The sequence below is a fragment of the Canis aureus genome, chromosome 5 (genome assembly GCF_053574225.1).
Source record: "Canis aureus isolate CA01 chromosome 5, VMU_Caureus_v.1.0, whole genome shotgun sequence".
In the NCBI taxonomy this organism is placed as follows: domain Eukaryota; kingdom Metazoa; phylum Chordata; class Mammalia; order Carnivora; family Canidae; genus Canis; species Canis aureus.
This window is the reverse complement of record NC_135615.1, coordinates 52135282-52150810: the sequence shown is the minus strand read 5'-3', so window position 1 is coordinate 52150810 and position 15529 is coordinate 52135282. Positions and strand designations below refer to the sequence as shown.

The following is a 15529-nucleotide window of genomic DNA, read 5'->3' as shown; positions in this document are numbered from 1 at the left end:
TCAGTTGAATTTTGCTCACTGTTACAAAGAACACATTATGGATTCCCATGCCTCTGCTCCTGATTAGCATGTACTTCTTTTTCTCTAAATCCTACCACTCTTTCAAGATCCTGTTGTGTTTCTCCTCCAGGAAGACTTCGTGACTGACATGATCCTCTGTGATCCTCCCCTTTCAAATTTTACTGTGTTAATCACAAATTATTAATAAAAACTTGAACCTTGGTCTGCTTTGTCACCCTAGCAATCACAACCTTTGAGAATAAGGAAAAATGATTCTGTGCTTAGCATATTATCTTATACCTTTAAGGGTTGAATTAATGCCTGCTGTTAATGAGAGTTAAAAGTCCAGTATCAAAATGCATTTTAAGGAAGTTTCAAAAACATAAGAAATTACAAAGCTTATAAAAGCATATACATATCCCAAACAAGAATGCCACTTACTTTTACTAATATATCTTTTACAACTTGATTGCTATCATTATGAACGCTGATATAACTGGAAAAGGTCTCTCCCAAAAATATATTCCTGTAAAATAAAGTACACTTTTAGCCAGAAATTCACCCAAGCTTTAATATAAATATTCTGTATGAGCACCACTAAGAACTTAAGATGGAGAAGAATTTACTAAAGGATAGAAATCACGTGGACAGTCCAGATAGCTCAGAGGTTTAGCTCCGCCTTCAGTCTAGGGTGTGATTCTGGAGTCCCGGGATCAAGTCCCATGTCGGGCTCCCTGCATGAAGCCTGCTTCTCCCTCTGCCTGTGTCTCTGCCTCTTTCTCTGTCTGTCTCTCTCTCTCATGAATAAATAAATAAATAATCTAAGATAGAGATTCGTAAAATACTACTTTAGCCTTCCTTTGTGTACCCTAGGCTGCTGATTCATTGTCCTGTATAGCTCAAAATACTGACATATGCTATAAAACATGGTATCTATTATGGTCCTCAACTATTGCACAAACAGCCGTTTCCCTAGACATAAGCCCCTGAAATCAGACCCATGTTAAAAGTCTTATGATTTATTTCTGAAGAGGCTGGAAATGGCGATTTTTGATATAACTTATACCCTAAATCTAGAAGAGACCCAAGTAATCGATCTCAGTATTTTTTACCAATGTGTCTAGTTTTTTAAGTTTTTTAATAACTTTAAGTTATTCTAATATAAATAATGGTTACATGACTACTGGCCTTACTTTGTATTTTTTGTATATTTTATAAGAATACCTATTTATAAATATATATTACACAAAAATCCATAAAAATATTTTACATGAATATATTTCCAAGCTTTCAAGATACAAGTTAATGACCATATTCCGTAAACTGTTTTTAAAAACCTAAAAAATTCCATGTGGTCTTAAATTCTCTCAGTTGCAAACAGACTGAAACCAAGGGCATCTACCTCATTAATAACCCAGAATAAGAGTAAGAAAGGGAACAAAAACTGACAGTTCTTATTTTTTTTTTAAATTTTTATTTATTTATGATAGTCACACACAGAGAGAGAGAGGCAGAGACACAGGCAGAGGGAGAAGCAGGCTCCATGCACCGGAAGCCCGACATGGGATTCGATCCTGGGTCTCCAGGATCGAGCGCCCTGGGCCAAAGGCAGGCGCTAAACCGCTGCGCCACCCAGGGATCCCTGACAGTTCTTAAAGAGCTGACAAGTCTTATAACTTATGTTGGGAGAGGGGCCATGAAACTGAACAAGAAAGTCACTTCTGAAAGACATTTAGATTAAATCAGTAAAATAAAAGGAATACATAAAATTTTATCATCCTAGAAACCACTATTCATACTTTGGTATTATCTTTTTTTAATTTGCAGGGGGTTAGGAGGGGATGACAGAGGGAGAAGAAGAGAGAGAATCCTAAGTAGACTCCATGCCCAGCACGAGCCCAATACAGGGCTTGATCTCACCACGAGATCACAATCTGAGCTGAAATCAAGAGTTGGACACTTTACTGACAGAGCCACCTAGAAACCCCCATCCCTCCCTTTTTTTTGTATCTTATTTTTTAGTTAAAACAAAACAAAACCCAGAATCACAAAGTATACTTTTGGTAAAATCTTTTTTTCTTTTAACTACATAAGTGTGTTAGGATGAGTAATTTTCCATTCCATAGTTATTTTATGAGAACATAATTTGTAATGGCTTTAAGTAATGTTGCATAGTTTATATCAACATATTCTTTTTTTTTTTTTAAAGATTTTATTTATTTATTCATGAGAGACAGAGAGAGAGAGAGGCAGAGACACAGGCAGAGGGAGAAGCAGGCTCCATGCAGGGAGCCCGACGTGGGACTTGATCCCGGGTCCCCAGGATCAGGCCCTGGGCTGACAGCAGTGCTAAAGCGCTGAATCACCCAGGCTGCCCTCAACATATCATTCTTACCCAAAATTCTGTGGTAAAGTCAACATTTCTCCCAACATTAAAATTTCTGCACCATTTACAGTTGAAGGATCATCTCTCATGAGTTGGTTAAAGAGATCTCCTATAGAAAGAGAAAAACATAAATTCTAACTTAATCTTGTAAGTTTTACTTCCATAAAGAAATAGCTAGAAGAAATATTTTTTAAAAAGAATCTTAACAAAAATTATATCATAAAAATCTAATTTATAATCTTTACTACAACAAATGCATGCCAAGAAATTCTAGTTTCATAGAAAATGAACACTTTAGAAACAAAGGCAAATGAACATCATGAGATAAAAAATATATTTAGTGAGCACTAATAATTTTAAATAAAGAGAATGCTAATACACACATTGATGGAACATTTAAGGATAAATAAAATTTTAGTGTCATGACTATGAATGTATCCTTACTAAAATTAAAAGTTTCTTGTTGCCATGGGATATCAACAGTATCTTGACTTAGAGATTATGGGTGAGATCTACTACTTAGATGGTTACCATTTACATCATACAAAAACTGACAAAGAATGCAGCAAATAATTAGTATAAGACTGGCAAAACTATGTTTATTCCAAGGTAATACAGGCAATCTGTGTTTCAACTTTTCCCTAAGTGTAAGCAGAATAAAGCATACCAGGCAAGTCTTTTTCTTCGCATGTTACTGGAATATTGGTGAATAAAGTAGGCTTAGTTAACCGCATCACTGTGAATTAAGAAAAAAAAGAAAGAAAATATTAATATTGCTTTGAGCTAGTATTCCCAAACTGAGTGTATGGTACTCATCAATTCTATAATAAAATCAAATACAACCTAAAACTCCCTAAATATAATATTAAGTACTTCCAAAACTCACACATCATTTACTAAAAATGTTAATTTATAACAGAAAACCTTATATGATTTACTTAAAACCTAATATATTAAAAAATTAAATGTAAATGTAGAATATCACATTATAGAAAAACTAGAAAATAAAGAAACTTTAAAGCTTAAGGTATATGAGAAAAAGACCTTTTTTTCCCCCCAAAGATTTTTATTTATTTATTCATGAGAGACAGAGAGAAAGAGAGGCGGAGACACAGGCAGAGGGAAAAGCAGGCTCCATGCAGGGAGCCCGTGGGACTCAATCCCAGGTCTCCAGGATCAGGCCTTAGGCTAAAAGCAGCGCTAAACCGCTGAGCCACCCGGGGTTGCCTGAGAAAAAGACCTTTAAAATAATCTTGAGTGATGTTTTGATTCACCATCTTGAAGATGAAAGAGTAATTTTACAAAAAAAGAATCTTTATAAAGCTTTATCTCTTGGTTCTAATCGCCAGCCACTGGAAGTTCAGTAAGTGGATCTTTATGTATTATTAATTCTGTACAGAAATTACAAAATTATCACTTAATGTACAGCTTTTTAAAATTCCAACCAAAATTAAGATTTGTTCTTGGGACATAACAGAGTGTGCCGAAGCTTAGAAAAAGAAGTAAAAATAAGCTAGGGAAATTAATGGGAAAACAATGAGGAAGAAATGTATTTACCATATATTAAAAGGTAGTCTATAATCAACTAACTGGCTTATTAATGCAAGACCACAGATGTATTAGTTTAAAAAAGATTATTAGGATGCAGAAAAAAAATAAACATGACAAAGTGCTAGCACAACTGGTTAGCTATTTGGAAAAAATTAAAAATTTAATTAAATTCATTTCAAATATCAAATAAATTGCCTATGTATCAAATATTTAACAGGCAAAAAATTAAGCCACAGAAAACTAAAAAGAGTGAAAATTTATGAAACCTAGCCTAGTGAGGACGTTCCAACTAAAAAACAAAATCTTTTTCAATTATTTTAAAAGATTGATCTTTGATCAGATCAAAATAAAGACAAAAATTTAACAGTAAAAATCATACAAACTTGGACGCCTGGGTGGCTCAGCGTTGGGCACCTGCCTTTGGCCCAGGGTGTGATCATGGAGTCCCAGTATCAAGTCCCACATCAGGCTCCCTGCATGGAGCCTGCTTCTCTCTCTGCATCTCTCTCTCTCATGAATAAATAAATAAAATCTTTAAAAAAAATCATAAAAACTTGTAAAATATTTCAGAAAATTAATCAAAGAAGACTATTTCTTTATACTCTATTAAAAATGTTCATTCAAATCAAACCAAAAAACTTTTAAAGACTATTTCCCAAAATGGTCAATTCACAATGTAAGTGGTATTTATTAGTATATGTAAACATGTACCACCTAACTACTAACTAGCGATATCATTCATACCAAATTTAGTGCCTTTATCCTGGTTTCAGCCTAAATGTCATCTTTTCCAAAAAAGAAGTAACAGCTCACCTTGTTTCTCTGATAGTCCCTTATATTTATCATGAACTGATATACATACTTATTTATAGCACTCTGATTCAAACTCCATGAGGTTTAGGCTCTTAAGTTTTATATTGTTTTCTGGTTTTGTTGCTTGACATAGGTTCTGGCACATAGTATACTCTATAAATCTTTGCTGAATGCAAGAATTAGCACCTCACCCAACTCCTCAAGTATCTGGCATTATCTTGAAGATGTTGTTTCATGAACTGAGGTCATTAAACAATGTTATATTAAATAGATGGCTGTTGAGGGGTGCCTGGCTGGCTCTTGGTCTCAGAGTCATAAATTCAAGCCCCATGCTGGGCACAGAGCTTAAATAAATAAAACAAAATAAAAACAGATAATATAACTAGATGGCTATTGAAACAGGCAACAGATATTAACCTTAAAATTTCTGAAGTCACTTGTATAACTGGTATTTACTAGTGGTAGACAGTATGCTAAATACCTCACAAGTATCAACACATTTAATTCCCATGACTACAAATTTGGTATCATTATCTACCAAGGATGACACTTGGGGAAGGTAACTTGCATATAAAAGATTACACAGCAGATAGGTTGCAAAATTAGATCTGAACTCAGATAAATTCACTTTGTTCAAAAATAATTCTCTATATTATTAATTATAAGTCTATTTATAGACCTATTGGGCCATAAACCTGCACTGTGATGTCTTACCAGAAACATCCTATAGGAATTCAAAATAGGACTCCATCTCAAACAGTATTAATCAGCTAGCTACCGATTGTTGACGAGGCAGGCACTGGAAGTGGTTGAGGAGGTATTTCTAACTTTCTATTTCGCTCTTTTTTCTATCGAAAGTCGATTAAAATTAAGTACAATCTGAAGGGGATTAAAAAAACGCTCTAAAAATGATATAGATGAGACAGGTTTTGTTTTTTTTTTTCACAATCCAAATATCTAAGACTCTAAGCTCACCTTTAACACCAAATGGTGCTCTCTATTCCCCTTTATTTTCATTTCAGAAGAAATCTAATTTTAATAAAAATACATTCTCAAGGGAATCCTAAAACACTCTTTTAAAAAAGTGTCCTTGAAAATACCATGTGATTTCACTCATATATGGAATTTAAGAAACAAAGCCAGCAAAAGGAATAAAAAAAAGACTGAGACAAACCAAGAAACAGATCCTTAACTAAAGAGAACAAACAAATGGTTACCAGAGGGGAGCGGGGTGGGGGCATGGGTCAAGCAGGTAAAAAGGATTAAGGTGTGCACTTGTATTGAGCACCCTGTATTGTATAAAGGTGCTGAATCACTTTTTGTACGCCTGGAACTAATATTATGTGTATGATAACTAACTGTAAATTAAATACTTAAAAAAAAAGATAAATTGTTTTTGAGTTTACCCGAACATGTAGCCAACTTATTTCCTTAGTATATGCTCAAACTTCCACTGTGTACAAAAGTCTTAGAAAGCTTAATTTTATGGATTCTATGATTTTCTAGGGGATGAGATAATAAGTAGTGGATAAAAGATAACCCTCCATTAAAAAAAAAAAAAAACTTCCCAAACTGGTATTAAAAATACCTGTTTTCTTCATATTTTCAAAGAGGGTAAAAATTAGTGGAGGAGGGGGGATAGCAGTTGGTTAAGAATACTATCATCCTGAAGACTCAAAGAAAACTACTATAAAGCACAGTTTGTCATATTGCCGATTCTGAAACACAAACTGGGAAAGCCCAGTAGTAACTTAAAAGTATGACATATCAAAACACATTATTTCCCGTCTTACAGCAAATTAATGAACCTCGAATATTACATGTAATGTTAGTTGGAAAAGAGCAAATACCAACAAAAAGTAAGGTTTAACAAACCTGGCAGAGGAAATATAAAGCACTGGTTATTCATTTTTAAAAGATGTATTCACTTTATATATTTAGAGAGAGTACATATAGATGGGGGAAAGTCAGAAGGAGAGGGAGAGAAGCAGTGAGCATGGAGCCTGAAGCCAGTCTTGATGTTATAACTCTGAAATCACAACCTGAGAAGTCAAGAGTTGGGTTAACCCACTGAACCACCTAGGCACCCCAGTAAAGCACTGGTTATTAAAAGATAATCTTACATTCAGCCTTCAATGTTAAAAAAGATTCTTGGTCAAAAATTAAAGAGGCGAAGAGAGTATGTGATTTTCAGCCAAGTGCCAAATCACGTAATCACTACGCACAGCAACTAGTGTCATGTGTGGCACCATTCTCATTGGAACTCACAAAACAGACATTTTTATGAAATCTAGGTTTCAACTGTTATTAAAAAAAAAAACGTGTGTAAGTCTTCAATAATTTATGAAATTAATGAACTAATGAACTGGGCCAAGTTCAACTTGTGTATACATTTTGCTTGGAAATAACATGAAAGAATTAAATTAGGGAGAATCTTCTTCAAGTTCAGAGTCCTTAACTATTTTCTACAGTCTTGCCTGTCTAGTCTCTGAATAATTTCAAGTTTGTGAACTGTGAATTCTGGGCATTTTGAACACATTATATCAAAGTGAATCATTATGCAGGAGCTCATCTCTGAAATTCTCGAAAAAATGGCCTTTAAGATATTTGATGAATTGGCAAATGAAGTTGAATTCATATGATACCCTCCACATCTTTCGTTTATTGAATTTCACATTTATCTGAAGGTAGAGAGGTTGTCAGGCAAAAAATAATATTATGGTACTGCTACCACTTTCCTAAATAGTAAATGCTATCAGTACTTTATCAAATGCCCTCAGAGATTCACCTTTCTGTACACATTCTTGTGTCCCCAATTATCTTCCAAATCTATGACTTAACAGTGGAAATGAGAAATAGTGCAGAGACCTTCTATTAGCTAGTGCTAGAATCATCAGTCCTAAAGTTCTAAATACTCTAAAAAGCTTCAAAGTAGCAGTGGATTCTAAATTCTTAGGTCTTAATTACCTAAGTATTGTCTAGGTAGATCAGAAATGGATCTCTCCTTCTTTTGAAATCATGAGCACTATTTGCCGTAAAACTCAACCTTGAGTTTTCCATGTCTGATTGCTCTTTCCTTGCTTCTCAAAGAGGTAGAAAGCAATTGATACAAGTGAGAAAAATTTAAATCTGCCACATATGAAGGCAAAGAAACTTTACAAAAAAAAAATATATATATATATTTTTATTGGAGTTCGATTTGCCAACATATAGTATAACACCCTATGCTCATCCCGTCAAGTCCCCCCCAGTGCCTGTCACCCAGTCACCCCATTCCCCCCCCACCTCCTATTCCAGTACCCCCTGTTCATTTCCCAGAGTTAGGAGTCTCTTTGAAACTCTTAATAAAGTGTGATTCTTGGCTAAAATTAACAACTCAGGAAACAATAGATGTTGACAAGGATGTAGAGAAAGGGCAACACTCTTACACTGTTGGTGGGCATAGAAACTGGGGCAGCCACTCTGCAAAACAGTATGTAGATTCCTCAAAAAGTTAAAAATAGAGCTCCCCAAAACCCAGCAATTACATTACTAGGTATTTATCCAAAGAATACACACATAGTGATTCAAAGGGGAATGTGCACCTCAATGTCTATAGCAGCAATGTCCATAATAGCCAAGATGTGTAAAGAACCTAGATATCCACTGATAGGTGACTGGATACAGAAGTTGTGGTATACACATAAAAATGGAATATTACCCAGCTATCAAAAAGAATGAAACTTTGCAATAACATGTATGGAACTAGAGAGTGTTATGCTAAGTAAAATAAGTCAGAGAAAGACAAATACCATATGATTTCACTCACACATGGAATTTGAGACACAAAATGGATGAATATACAGAAAAGGAAGGAAAAACCAAATAAGATGACAAAAGAGAGGGAGGCAAACCATAAGAGATACTAATCTCTAGGAAACAAACTAAGGGTGGTTGGAAAGGAGGTAAATGGGGGGGAAGAGGTAATTTGGTGATGGTCATTAAGGAAGGCACGTGACATAATGAGCACTTCATGTTACATGCAACTGATGAATCAGTAAATTCTACCCCAGTAACTAATAATACAGTATATGTTAACTAAATTGAATTTAAATATTTTTTTAAGTATGATATCCGGATAAAAAATGTCCATAACAATCTCATGACTTGATTGTACCTTATATTTTCAGTGCTGTGAACAATCATTTCAAAATAATAAAACTACATCAGAAAAAAATTGTGTTCTGTTCAAGTTACATAACTTTTAACCCTTGTTTAGCAGCCTTCTGGTAAATAAGACCTAAACAAATTAAATCCACTGTCTTTGACTGCCTAATAATATTAACAACTCTTATTTGCAAAGCTTGCTGGCAATATTGAATAACTTCTTGACATTTCTGCAGCCGTCCATGGTGAAAAGATGATTAAGGAAAGAAAAAGGAAGTAATTACTGAAGAAGTGACCTCAGAAATTCCCTCCAGACCTGGTGATTTTTTATTTAAAGACATTTGGAAGCATCACATACACATGATGATTATTTTCTGGACAGCAGGCTCACTTGAGACAATAAAAAGGTAACTGAAAGTAGTTAAAACAGTATTTGGACAGACTGAAACCTAATTGGAAAATATTATCTCTTTATTTAAAAATTAGTAGCTTGAGGATGCCCAGGTGGCTCAGTGGTTGAGTGTCTGCCTTTGGCTCAGGGCGTGATTCCTGGGTCTTGGGATCAAGTCCCACATCGGGTTCCCACAGGGATCCTGTTTCTCCCTCTCCCTGTGTCCCTGCCTCTGTGTCTCTCATGAATGAATGAATGAATGAATGAATGAATGAATGAATAAATAATTTTTTAAAAAATTAGTAGTTTGCTCTTTAGCAACCTCAGCTCACTCGGGCTATGAAGAATCTCTCCAAATGGCATGTACATGTATTATTGAGCCCTTACTGAATCAAGCACCACAAGACAAATGTGTGTCTTCGTTCCAGAAAGACTACAGTCTTACTTTTTTTTTTTCTTTCTCCCAGGGAGTTGGTTCGACCTTGTAATGAGAATAACTCCACATGAGCTCTGTAAGAACAAGGTCCATGTTTCTCTCCTTCCATACTACATTCTAACATCTATCTCATGGTAGGCATTTAAAATTTGCCAAATAAATACATTTTTACATATAACTTTTATTGTATGATCACTTTGGGTATTTTTATGACGTGAAGTGTAAACCCAATTTATAACATTTTGCTTACGGGAAACTCACAGGAACCAGTCAACTAGTAATCAGCATTAACCATCAATAAGGCTGAAATACTTGTACTAGATTAAAGAATAAGAATCTCTTATCTACATTTGATATTTCCCTTCAAAATAAGTTATATCCTTAAAGATACATTACGGTCTATGGCAAATTATACATTTTGTACTTTTGTTTCAAAATTCCACATCAAATAACTGTCAGTTACAGATTTTTGGAAGCATCAGTGGAGTCTGGTCTAGTTTCCCAATTTGGACTATGTTCATGCTACTTGAATAACATTTGCAATAGAATTGGTTTTCTTTCTTGAAAAAAAAAATCATTATGCTTTAAAGGAAAAAAGAAAAAACACTACAATTTTACATTTTGAGGCTTTACCAAAATCCAAACTATCTGCTATCATTCACGGCAATATCTAATTCAACCACTGGAAAAGTAACAGGACAAAAGGAATAGAACATTTTCCCTGTAAACTCGGTACAAGTAATTTATCACGATTCATTTAGAAGACTACTAAAAGTATAACCCAGAAAGCTCTCGAGTTAATAGATAAGTCTAAGAACTCATCTAATAAACATTTATTTCTAGAAAACAATGGTATACAAATTACCACACAACTTTTTACAATATTAAGAATGAATAGGATGTATTAGTGAAGGGTCAAATGAAAAATTTAAAAACCCATAAAAATTTATTGATCTCACTATTTCAGATCATATTCAGTTTATTCAGAATATTCTTCTCTTTGACAGTGAAATTCATTACATACTAAAAATAACACCATATTTATGCATGAATAAATTCATTTTCCCAGTAAGAGCTAACCTTCCTTTAAGAAGATTTCCCACATATTCACAGTACATAATATCACAGAACACCCATATTTGGTCTAAGTGTCTCTGAAAGGTTGCATTACAAGATGGAAGTTCATTGTGCCTGATAATTTGATTGAGTTTTGCCCAAATGTCTTCCAGAGTTTGGTTGTTACAAATAGCGTGCTCTATAGTCCATCTTGCTCTGTAAAGTGAATGCAAATTCAGTGCCTTTAAACTATCTTGCAATTTCTTAGACAAAGGAAAAATATTTTCAGTACAATTACTGTTGGGAAGTGAAACACTCCAAAACCTCTTCTTGTGCTGTCTTCCCTTCTCTGATTGTTTATCTAGATTTCCACAATTAGTCTGTTCATTCAGTGAATGTGACCGGATTAAGTGCTTCCTTTTTTTTAAATTAGGTTGAAATTCCAAAAGATCTACTGTGCAATCATAACTCTGTGATTTAGCATCGTGTTCTGAAATGGTTAAGTACTGTTTCACATCTTCAGCTGCCTCTTCAGAAATCACAGGTGGTGATCTTTTAGGTTTGAGTGGAAGTTTGGACCCATCATGCAGAAACCAAGGAATAAATCTCGTTAGTGGACGTGTAGGAAAGTCTTGAATTGCTTTCTCTGCAATTTTTAGCAGTTGTGTGGGATCATTCTCATATGGTCGATAATGTAATATTACTTCTGTAGTCATCCTGCAGTAATCCAGTTACTCTTAATGAAGAGAACATTTCTTAGATGTGCTCCTCAGCGCTAGAATGTAATTTATAATTACAAGACTCTCTTTCCAAATCAGAGGGAAACAGGACCTAAAGTGGAAGTATTGCAAAGAGTAAGATACGGTAGGGGCAGCCTACACACAAATAGGGAAAAAGAAAAGACAAAACCAATCCCAATATGACATTTTACCAAGTGCTGTTGGTAAATGCAAATTTAATCCACAAAACTGGAAATGCTTTATCTTACCAAAATAAGGGATCTGGATTAGATGCCCTATAAGATCACTGCCAGCCCTATAAGATCATTGCCAGTAGTCGATGTGTCTAACATAACAGATATAAAGGACTTGGAACTACCATCATTAACATAGTAGGTAATAATAATCTTAAGACTATAGCAAAAAACAGAGTAAATTAGTGATTCTTAGAATACTAGATTCATCTGAAGATAACAAAAATGTTATGGTACTTAGAAATTTGAGACAGCTGAATTGAGGACAATGAAAATCATTGTAATTTTTAATGCCTTAAGAAAAATGATCATTTAATACTTTAAAATTATATGAATTCTACCAAATACAGAGACAGAATACTTAATGACTTTATTTCATTTGCAGTTGTAAACACTAATAACATAAAAATAGTTTAACTCTGAATTTTAACTAGGCTAGGAACTGGGTCTGTGACAGTCTCCTTTGTATAAATGGAGGACTTTCAGAATATCAAGACCTTGGTACTATGGTTCCTGAATGGGGGGCGGGGGGGAGGAGGAGGAGGAGGGCGGCAGCTAGACTTCACTTTTTTTTTTTTTAAAGATTTTTATTTATTTATTCATAGAGACACACAGAGAGAGAGAGAGAGAGAGAGAGAGAGAGAGAGAGGCAGAGGGTGAAGCAGGCTCCATGCACGGAGCCCGATGTGGGACTCGATCCCGGGCCGCCAGGATCACACCCCAGGCTGCAGGCGGCGCTAAACCGCTGCGCCACAGGGGCTGCCCTAGACCTCACTTTTTTTCCCTCTCATAACAACAAAGTCTTCAAGTTGCCCCAAATGAAGTCATTGATAATAAATTTCAGCATATAGGTAGGTTTCCTAACCGAGTCCAAAGCTGCAGGAGCCATAATGCAGGCTCTTTCAAATCCTAATTACTGTTGGAAAAAAAAAAAAAGAGAGGTTGTATTTCTTCTCCCCCAAATCATTAGAGAACCTTTCAAAGGGATTCGCCTATTGCTAGAATGATGATGGGTGGGAACTCCTGTCATGATGTCACAGTATTCATTGACCACTGATTCTGAAAAGTCAGAAGTAATTAATCGCATAATGATTCTTTTTACCTATTGTCAGTGTCCACTAACAGATGTGACAACTTAAATTCATAAATGACTGTGATCCTTACCATCCATAATTTTAATATGAACCTAAACACAGAGAGCATATTCTTAAAAGCATTAATAATACTTTTATTTTTTCCTTTCCTTTTCCTTACATTGTAAAATATGGCACTGAGAATTCTTCTTCTTTTTTTTTTTTTTTAAAAGAACTTATTCAACATTGTATTCCAAGGATGATAAGGTTCGGAGAGCTTCTTAGTATTTTACATATATAAGAAACTTAAATGACTATATAAATTGGTACACTTGGCATCCAATAATTAGTAAAATTAAAATCTGTGACAATTATTTTTTTCAGTAAATTTTTTTATTTTTTAAAGTAACCTCTACATCCAATGTGAGGCTTGGACTCACTACCCCAAGATGGAGAGTCACATGCTCCACCAACTGAGCAAGGCAGGTGTCCCACAACTTGTGAAAATTCTTGAGTAGCAAGGGGGAACAATGATACCGAGGAGCTTTAATAAAACTGAAACTATCAGTGAACTTCACAGCACTTGTCCTCTTAGGCTGCTAAAATACTCTTTCCCAGGTGATCTTCTGTTTCAGGAAATAAATAATAGAAAACTAAAAATACCCAATGGCACTTAGCTTCCACATCACTGCAATGTAACTTGGCGTTTAATAGCTTTCAGTTTGCGTAAATTGATACCCAGCAGCTAAGAGAACTGTTTCAGATTCCCCGTCATAGTAGTTAATGGGAAAATGTTCTCTGAAAATGCAGCCTCCTCCATTAGGAGGCAACATGGAGTCTTGGAAAGGTAAAGGCCTTGGGCTAAAATATTGCCTCCAATCGCTTTCTAGCTCTGTGATCCTGAAAGTCTCTTAAATTTCTGATAGATATTAAGTAAAATCTATTCCACATACTTCACATGAGATTAAGAAGAAGAAGAAAAAAAGACAGTTTCTTTCCCTTCTTCTATATAAGAACCCATTTCAGTCTAGCTCATTTTCTCAGGCTGAGCTTCCAGATCCTATTGCTATATTATTTAATACAGTTGTTTTCTGGGATCCCTGGGTGGCTCAGTGGTTGAGCATCTGCCTTTGGTTCAGGGTGTGATCCTAGGGACCCTGGATCGAGTCCCGCATCAGGCTCCCTGCATGGAGCCTGCTTCTCCCTCTGCCTGTGTCTCTGCCTCTCTCTATCTCATGAATAAATAAATACTTAAAAGGAACTTTAATATCGCTTTCTAATCCTACAGCCAGAGATAAACCTATTATCCTCAGCTAGGAGTATCTGATTTTGTTAGGGATGGCACTGGTGAGCTTCTGGAACGTCTGATGCTCACATCACTGAAGGTCAGTGCAACTTAACTGAATTCAAGTAATCTATTGAGCCTTTTCCCAGCTCAGTCCAAGAACTTATTGGTGACCACACAGTAGAGGAAGGGAGGGAGAGAGGGAGGGAGGGAGGAAGGAAGGGAGGGAGGAAGGAAGGAAAGAAAGGAAAAGAAAGAAAAAGAAAAAACACGTTTGTGGAAGCAGAAGAGAAAATAAAGCTGAAGCTATCTTAAAAAGGTTTTCAGAAAACAGTAAGAATTCCAGAAAAACGCCGCCCTGTGGGTTTTCCCCTAAATCATCAAATTCACTACAAGTTTTCTTGCCATGCACAGAAAACGGAGGTTGACATGAACTGTCCCATCCCCACGACACCCCCTGCAGCCTGGCAGGTGCAGCAGTACCACCTCCGGTGATTTACCAGGTTATCCGTTCCTCTCTAGGGAGAGGCCGTCAGACCTGAGAGCCCCAAGGAGAAGAACCCCCTCCTTCCGCTCGTCGCCCCAGGGCAGGGCAGGGCAGGGCAACGTCGAAGGAAAAGACGAGGCCTGAGTCCCCGGGACCGGGTCTTTGTGGCAACGACTTCGAGAACCAGCGAGAGAAGAGGACAAAACAGACTAGAGGGAGTCAGGTGCGTAAAAGTCTACCTTTCAGGGCCAGCAGGTGCTCCTGTTTGGGGGGATTCACTTCCATCCTGACCGGCGCTACCGACCCCCGGCCTACGGCAGCCGCACAGGTTCAGCGCAGCCCGGAAGCGAACGGAAGAGCCGACGTTCGCGAAGCTCCACCTCGCTCCCCACGGGGTTCTCCGCGCTGCTGCCGCCTTCAAGGCTCTTCTTTATCACGTCCTTCACGGACGGACTCAGCGGCTTCCTTTCACCGAAGCCATCCCTCGCTCCTTAGACACCTGTCCATTACATCCCTGTCTATTTCCCAGCGGCAGTCACGCATCACAATTTCAAGAAACCACTTCTCGGTGACAGCGCGCAGCGTCCCAAAGACTTGCATCGCACAGTGAAGGGGCGGGGGGGGGCGCGGAGGATTTTGCATGCTGGGATTTGTAGTTTATAAGCAGAGCCGCATTGCATGCAGGGAGATGTAGTCCACTCCCCATCCCGCGTCTCGCCTGCCATTAGGCGGAGGTGGTGATCGAAGCGGGGGCTTCCCCTCGAAACTTTGCTTCTTGCTTTATCCCTTCTTTTTTTAAAATTTCCTTTATTCGTATTCCTTCCGCCAGTTGCAGATGCAGACCGCATCTTGAATAAGAATACAAACAGCAAAGCGTTCAAACACACGAGGCGGCGCCGCCGAAGAGGTAGGGACTGGCGGAAGGAGGGGGG

At 36.8% G+C, this 15529-nt stretch overlaps 2 protein-coding genes across 8 annotated transcripts in view; both read right to left on the bottom strand.

The window, feature by feature from the left end:
- TRAPPC13 (trafficking protein particle complex subunit 13) overlaps nucleotides 1-14978 on the bottom strand; it is a 38976-nt gene extending 23998 nt beyond the window's left edge. For all 7 annotated transcript variants that reach the window (XM_077898012.1, XM_077898015.1, XM_077898013.1 and 4 more), the window contains exons 1-4: nucleotides 14837-14978; nucleotides 3054-3122; nucleotides 2396-2495; nucleotides 442-526 (exon numbers count right to left, since the gene is read on the bottom strand). In XM_077898012.1, coding sequence (XP_077754138.1) covers nucleotides 442-526; nucleotides 2396-2495; nucleotides 3054-3122; nucleotides 14837-14882 — 300 coding nt within the window. In that variant the 5' untranslated portion in view covers nucleotides 14883-14978. The remainder of the gene's footprint in view (nucleotides 1-441; nucleotides 527-2395; nucleotides 2496-3053; nucleotides 3123-14836) is intronic.
- On the bottom strand, nucleotides 9885-14974 carry SHLD3 (shieldin complex subunit 3). The gene is made up of 2 exons (XM_077898025.1): nucleotides 14837-14974; nucleotides 9885-11610 (listed from the first exon to the last, which is right to left on the bottom strand). Exon 2 carries the CDS (start codon nucleotides 11493-11495, stop codon nucleotides 10740-10742), a length of 756 nt encoding a protein of 251 aa, XP_077754151.1. The 5' UTR covers nucleotides 11496-11610; nucleotides 14837-14974; the 3' UTR covers nucleotides 9885-10739.
- Nucleotides 14979-15529: the final 551 nt, after the last annotated feature.

Bases quoted from the DNA above. Each gene is read 5' to 3' on its own strand.
- SHLD3 (XM_077898025.1), bottom strand. From the start codon at position 11,495: ATGACTACAGAAGTAATATTACATTATCGACCATATGAGAATGATCCC.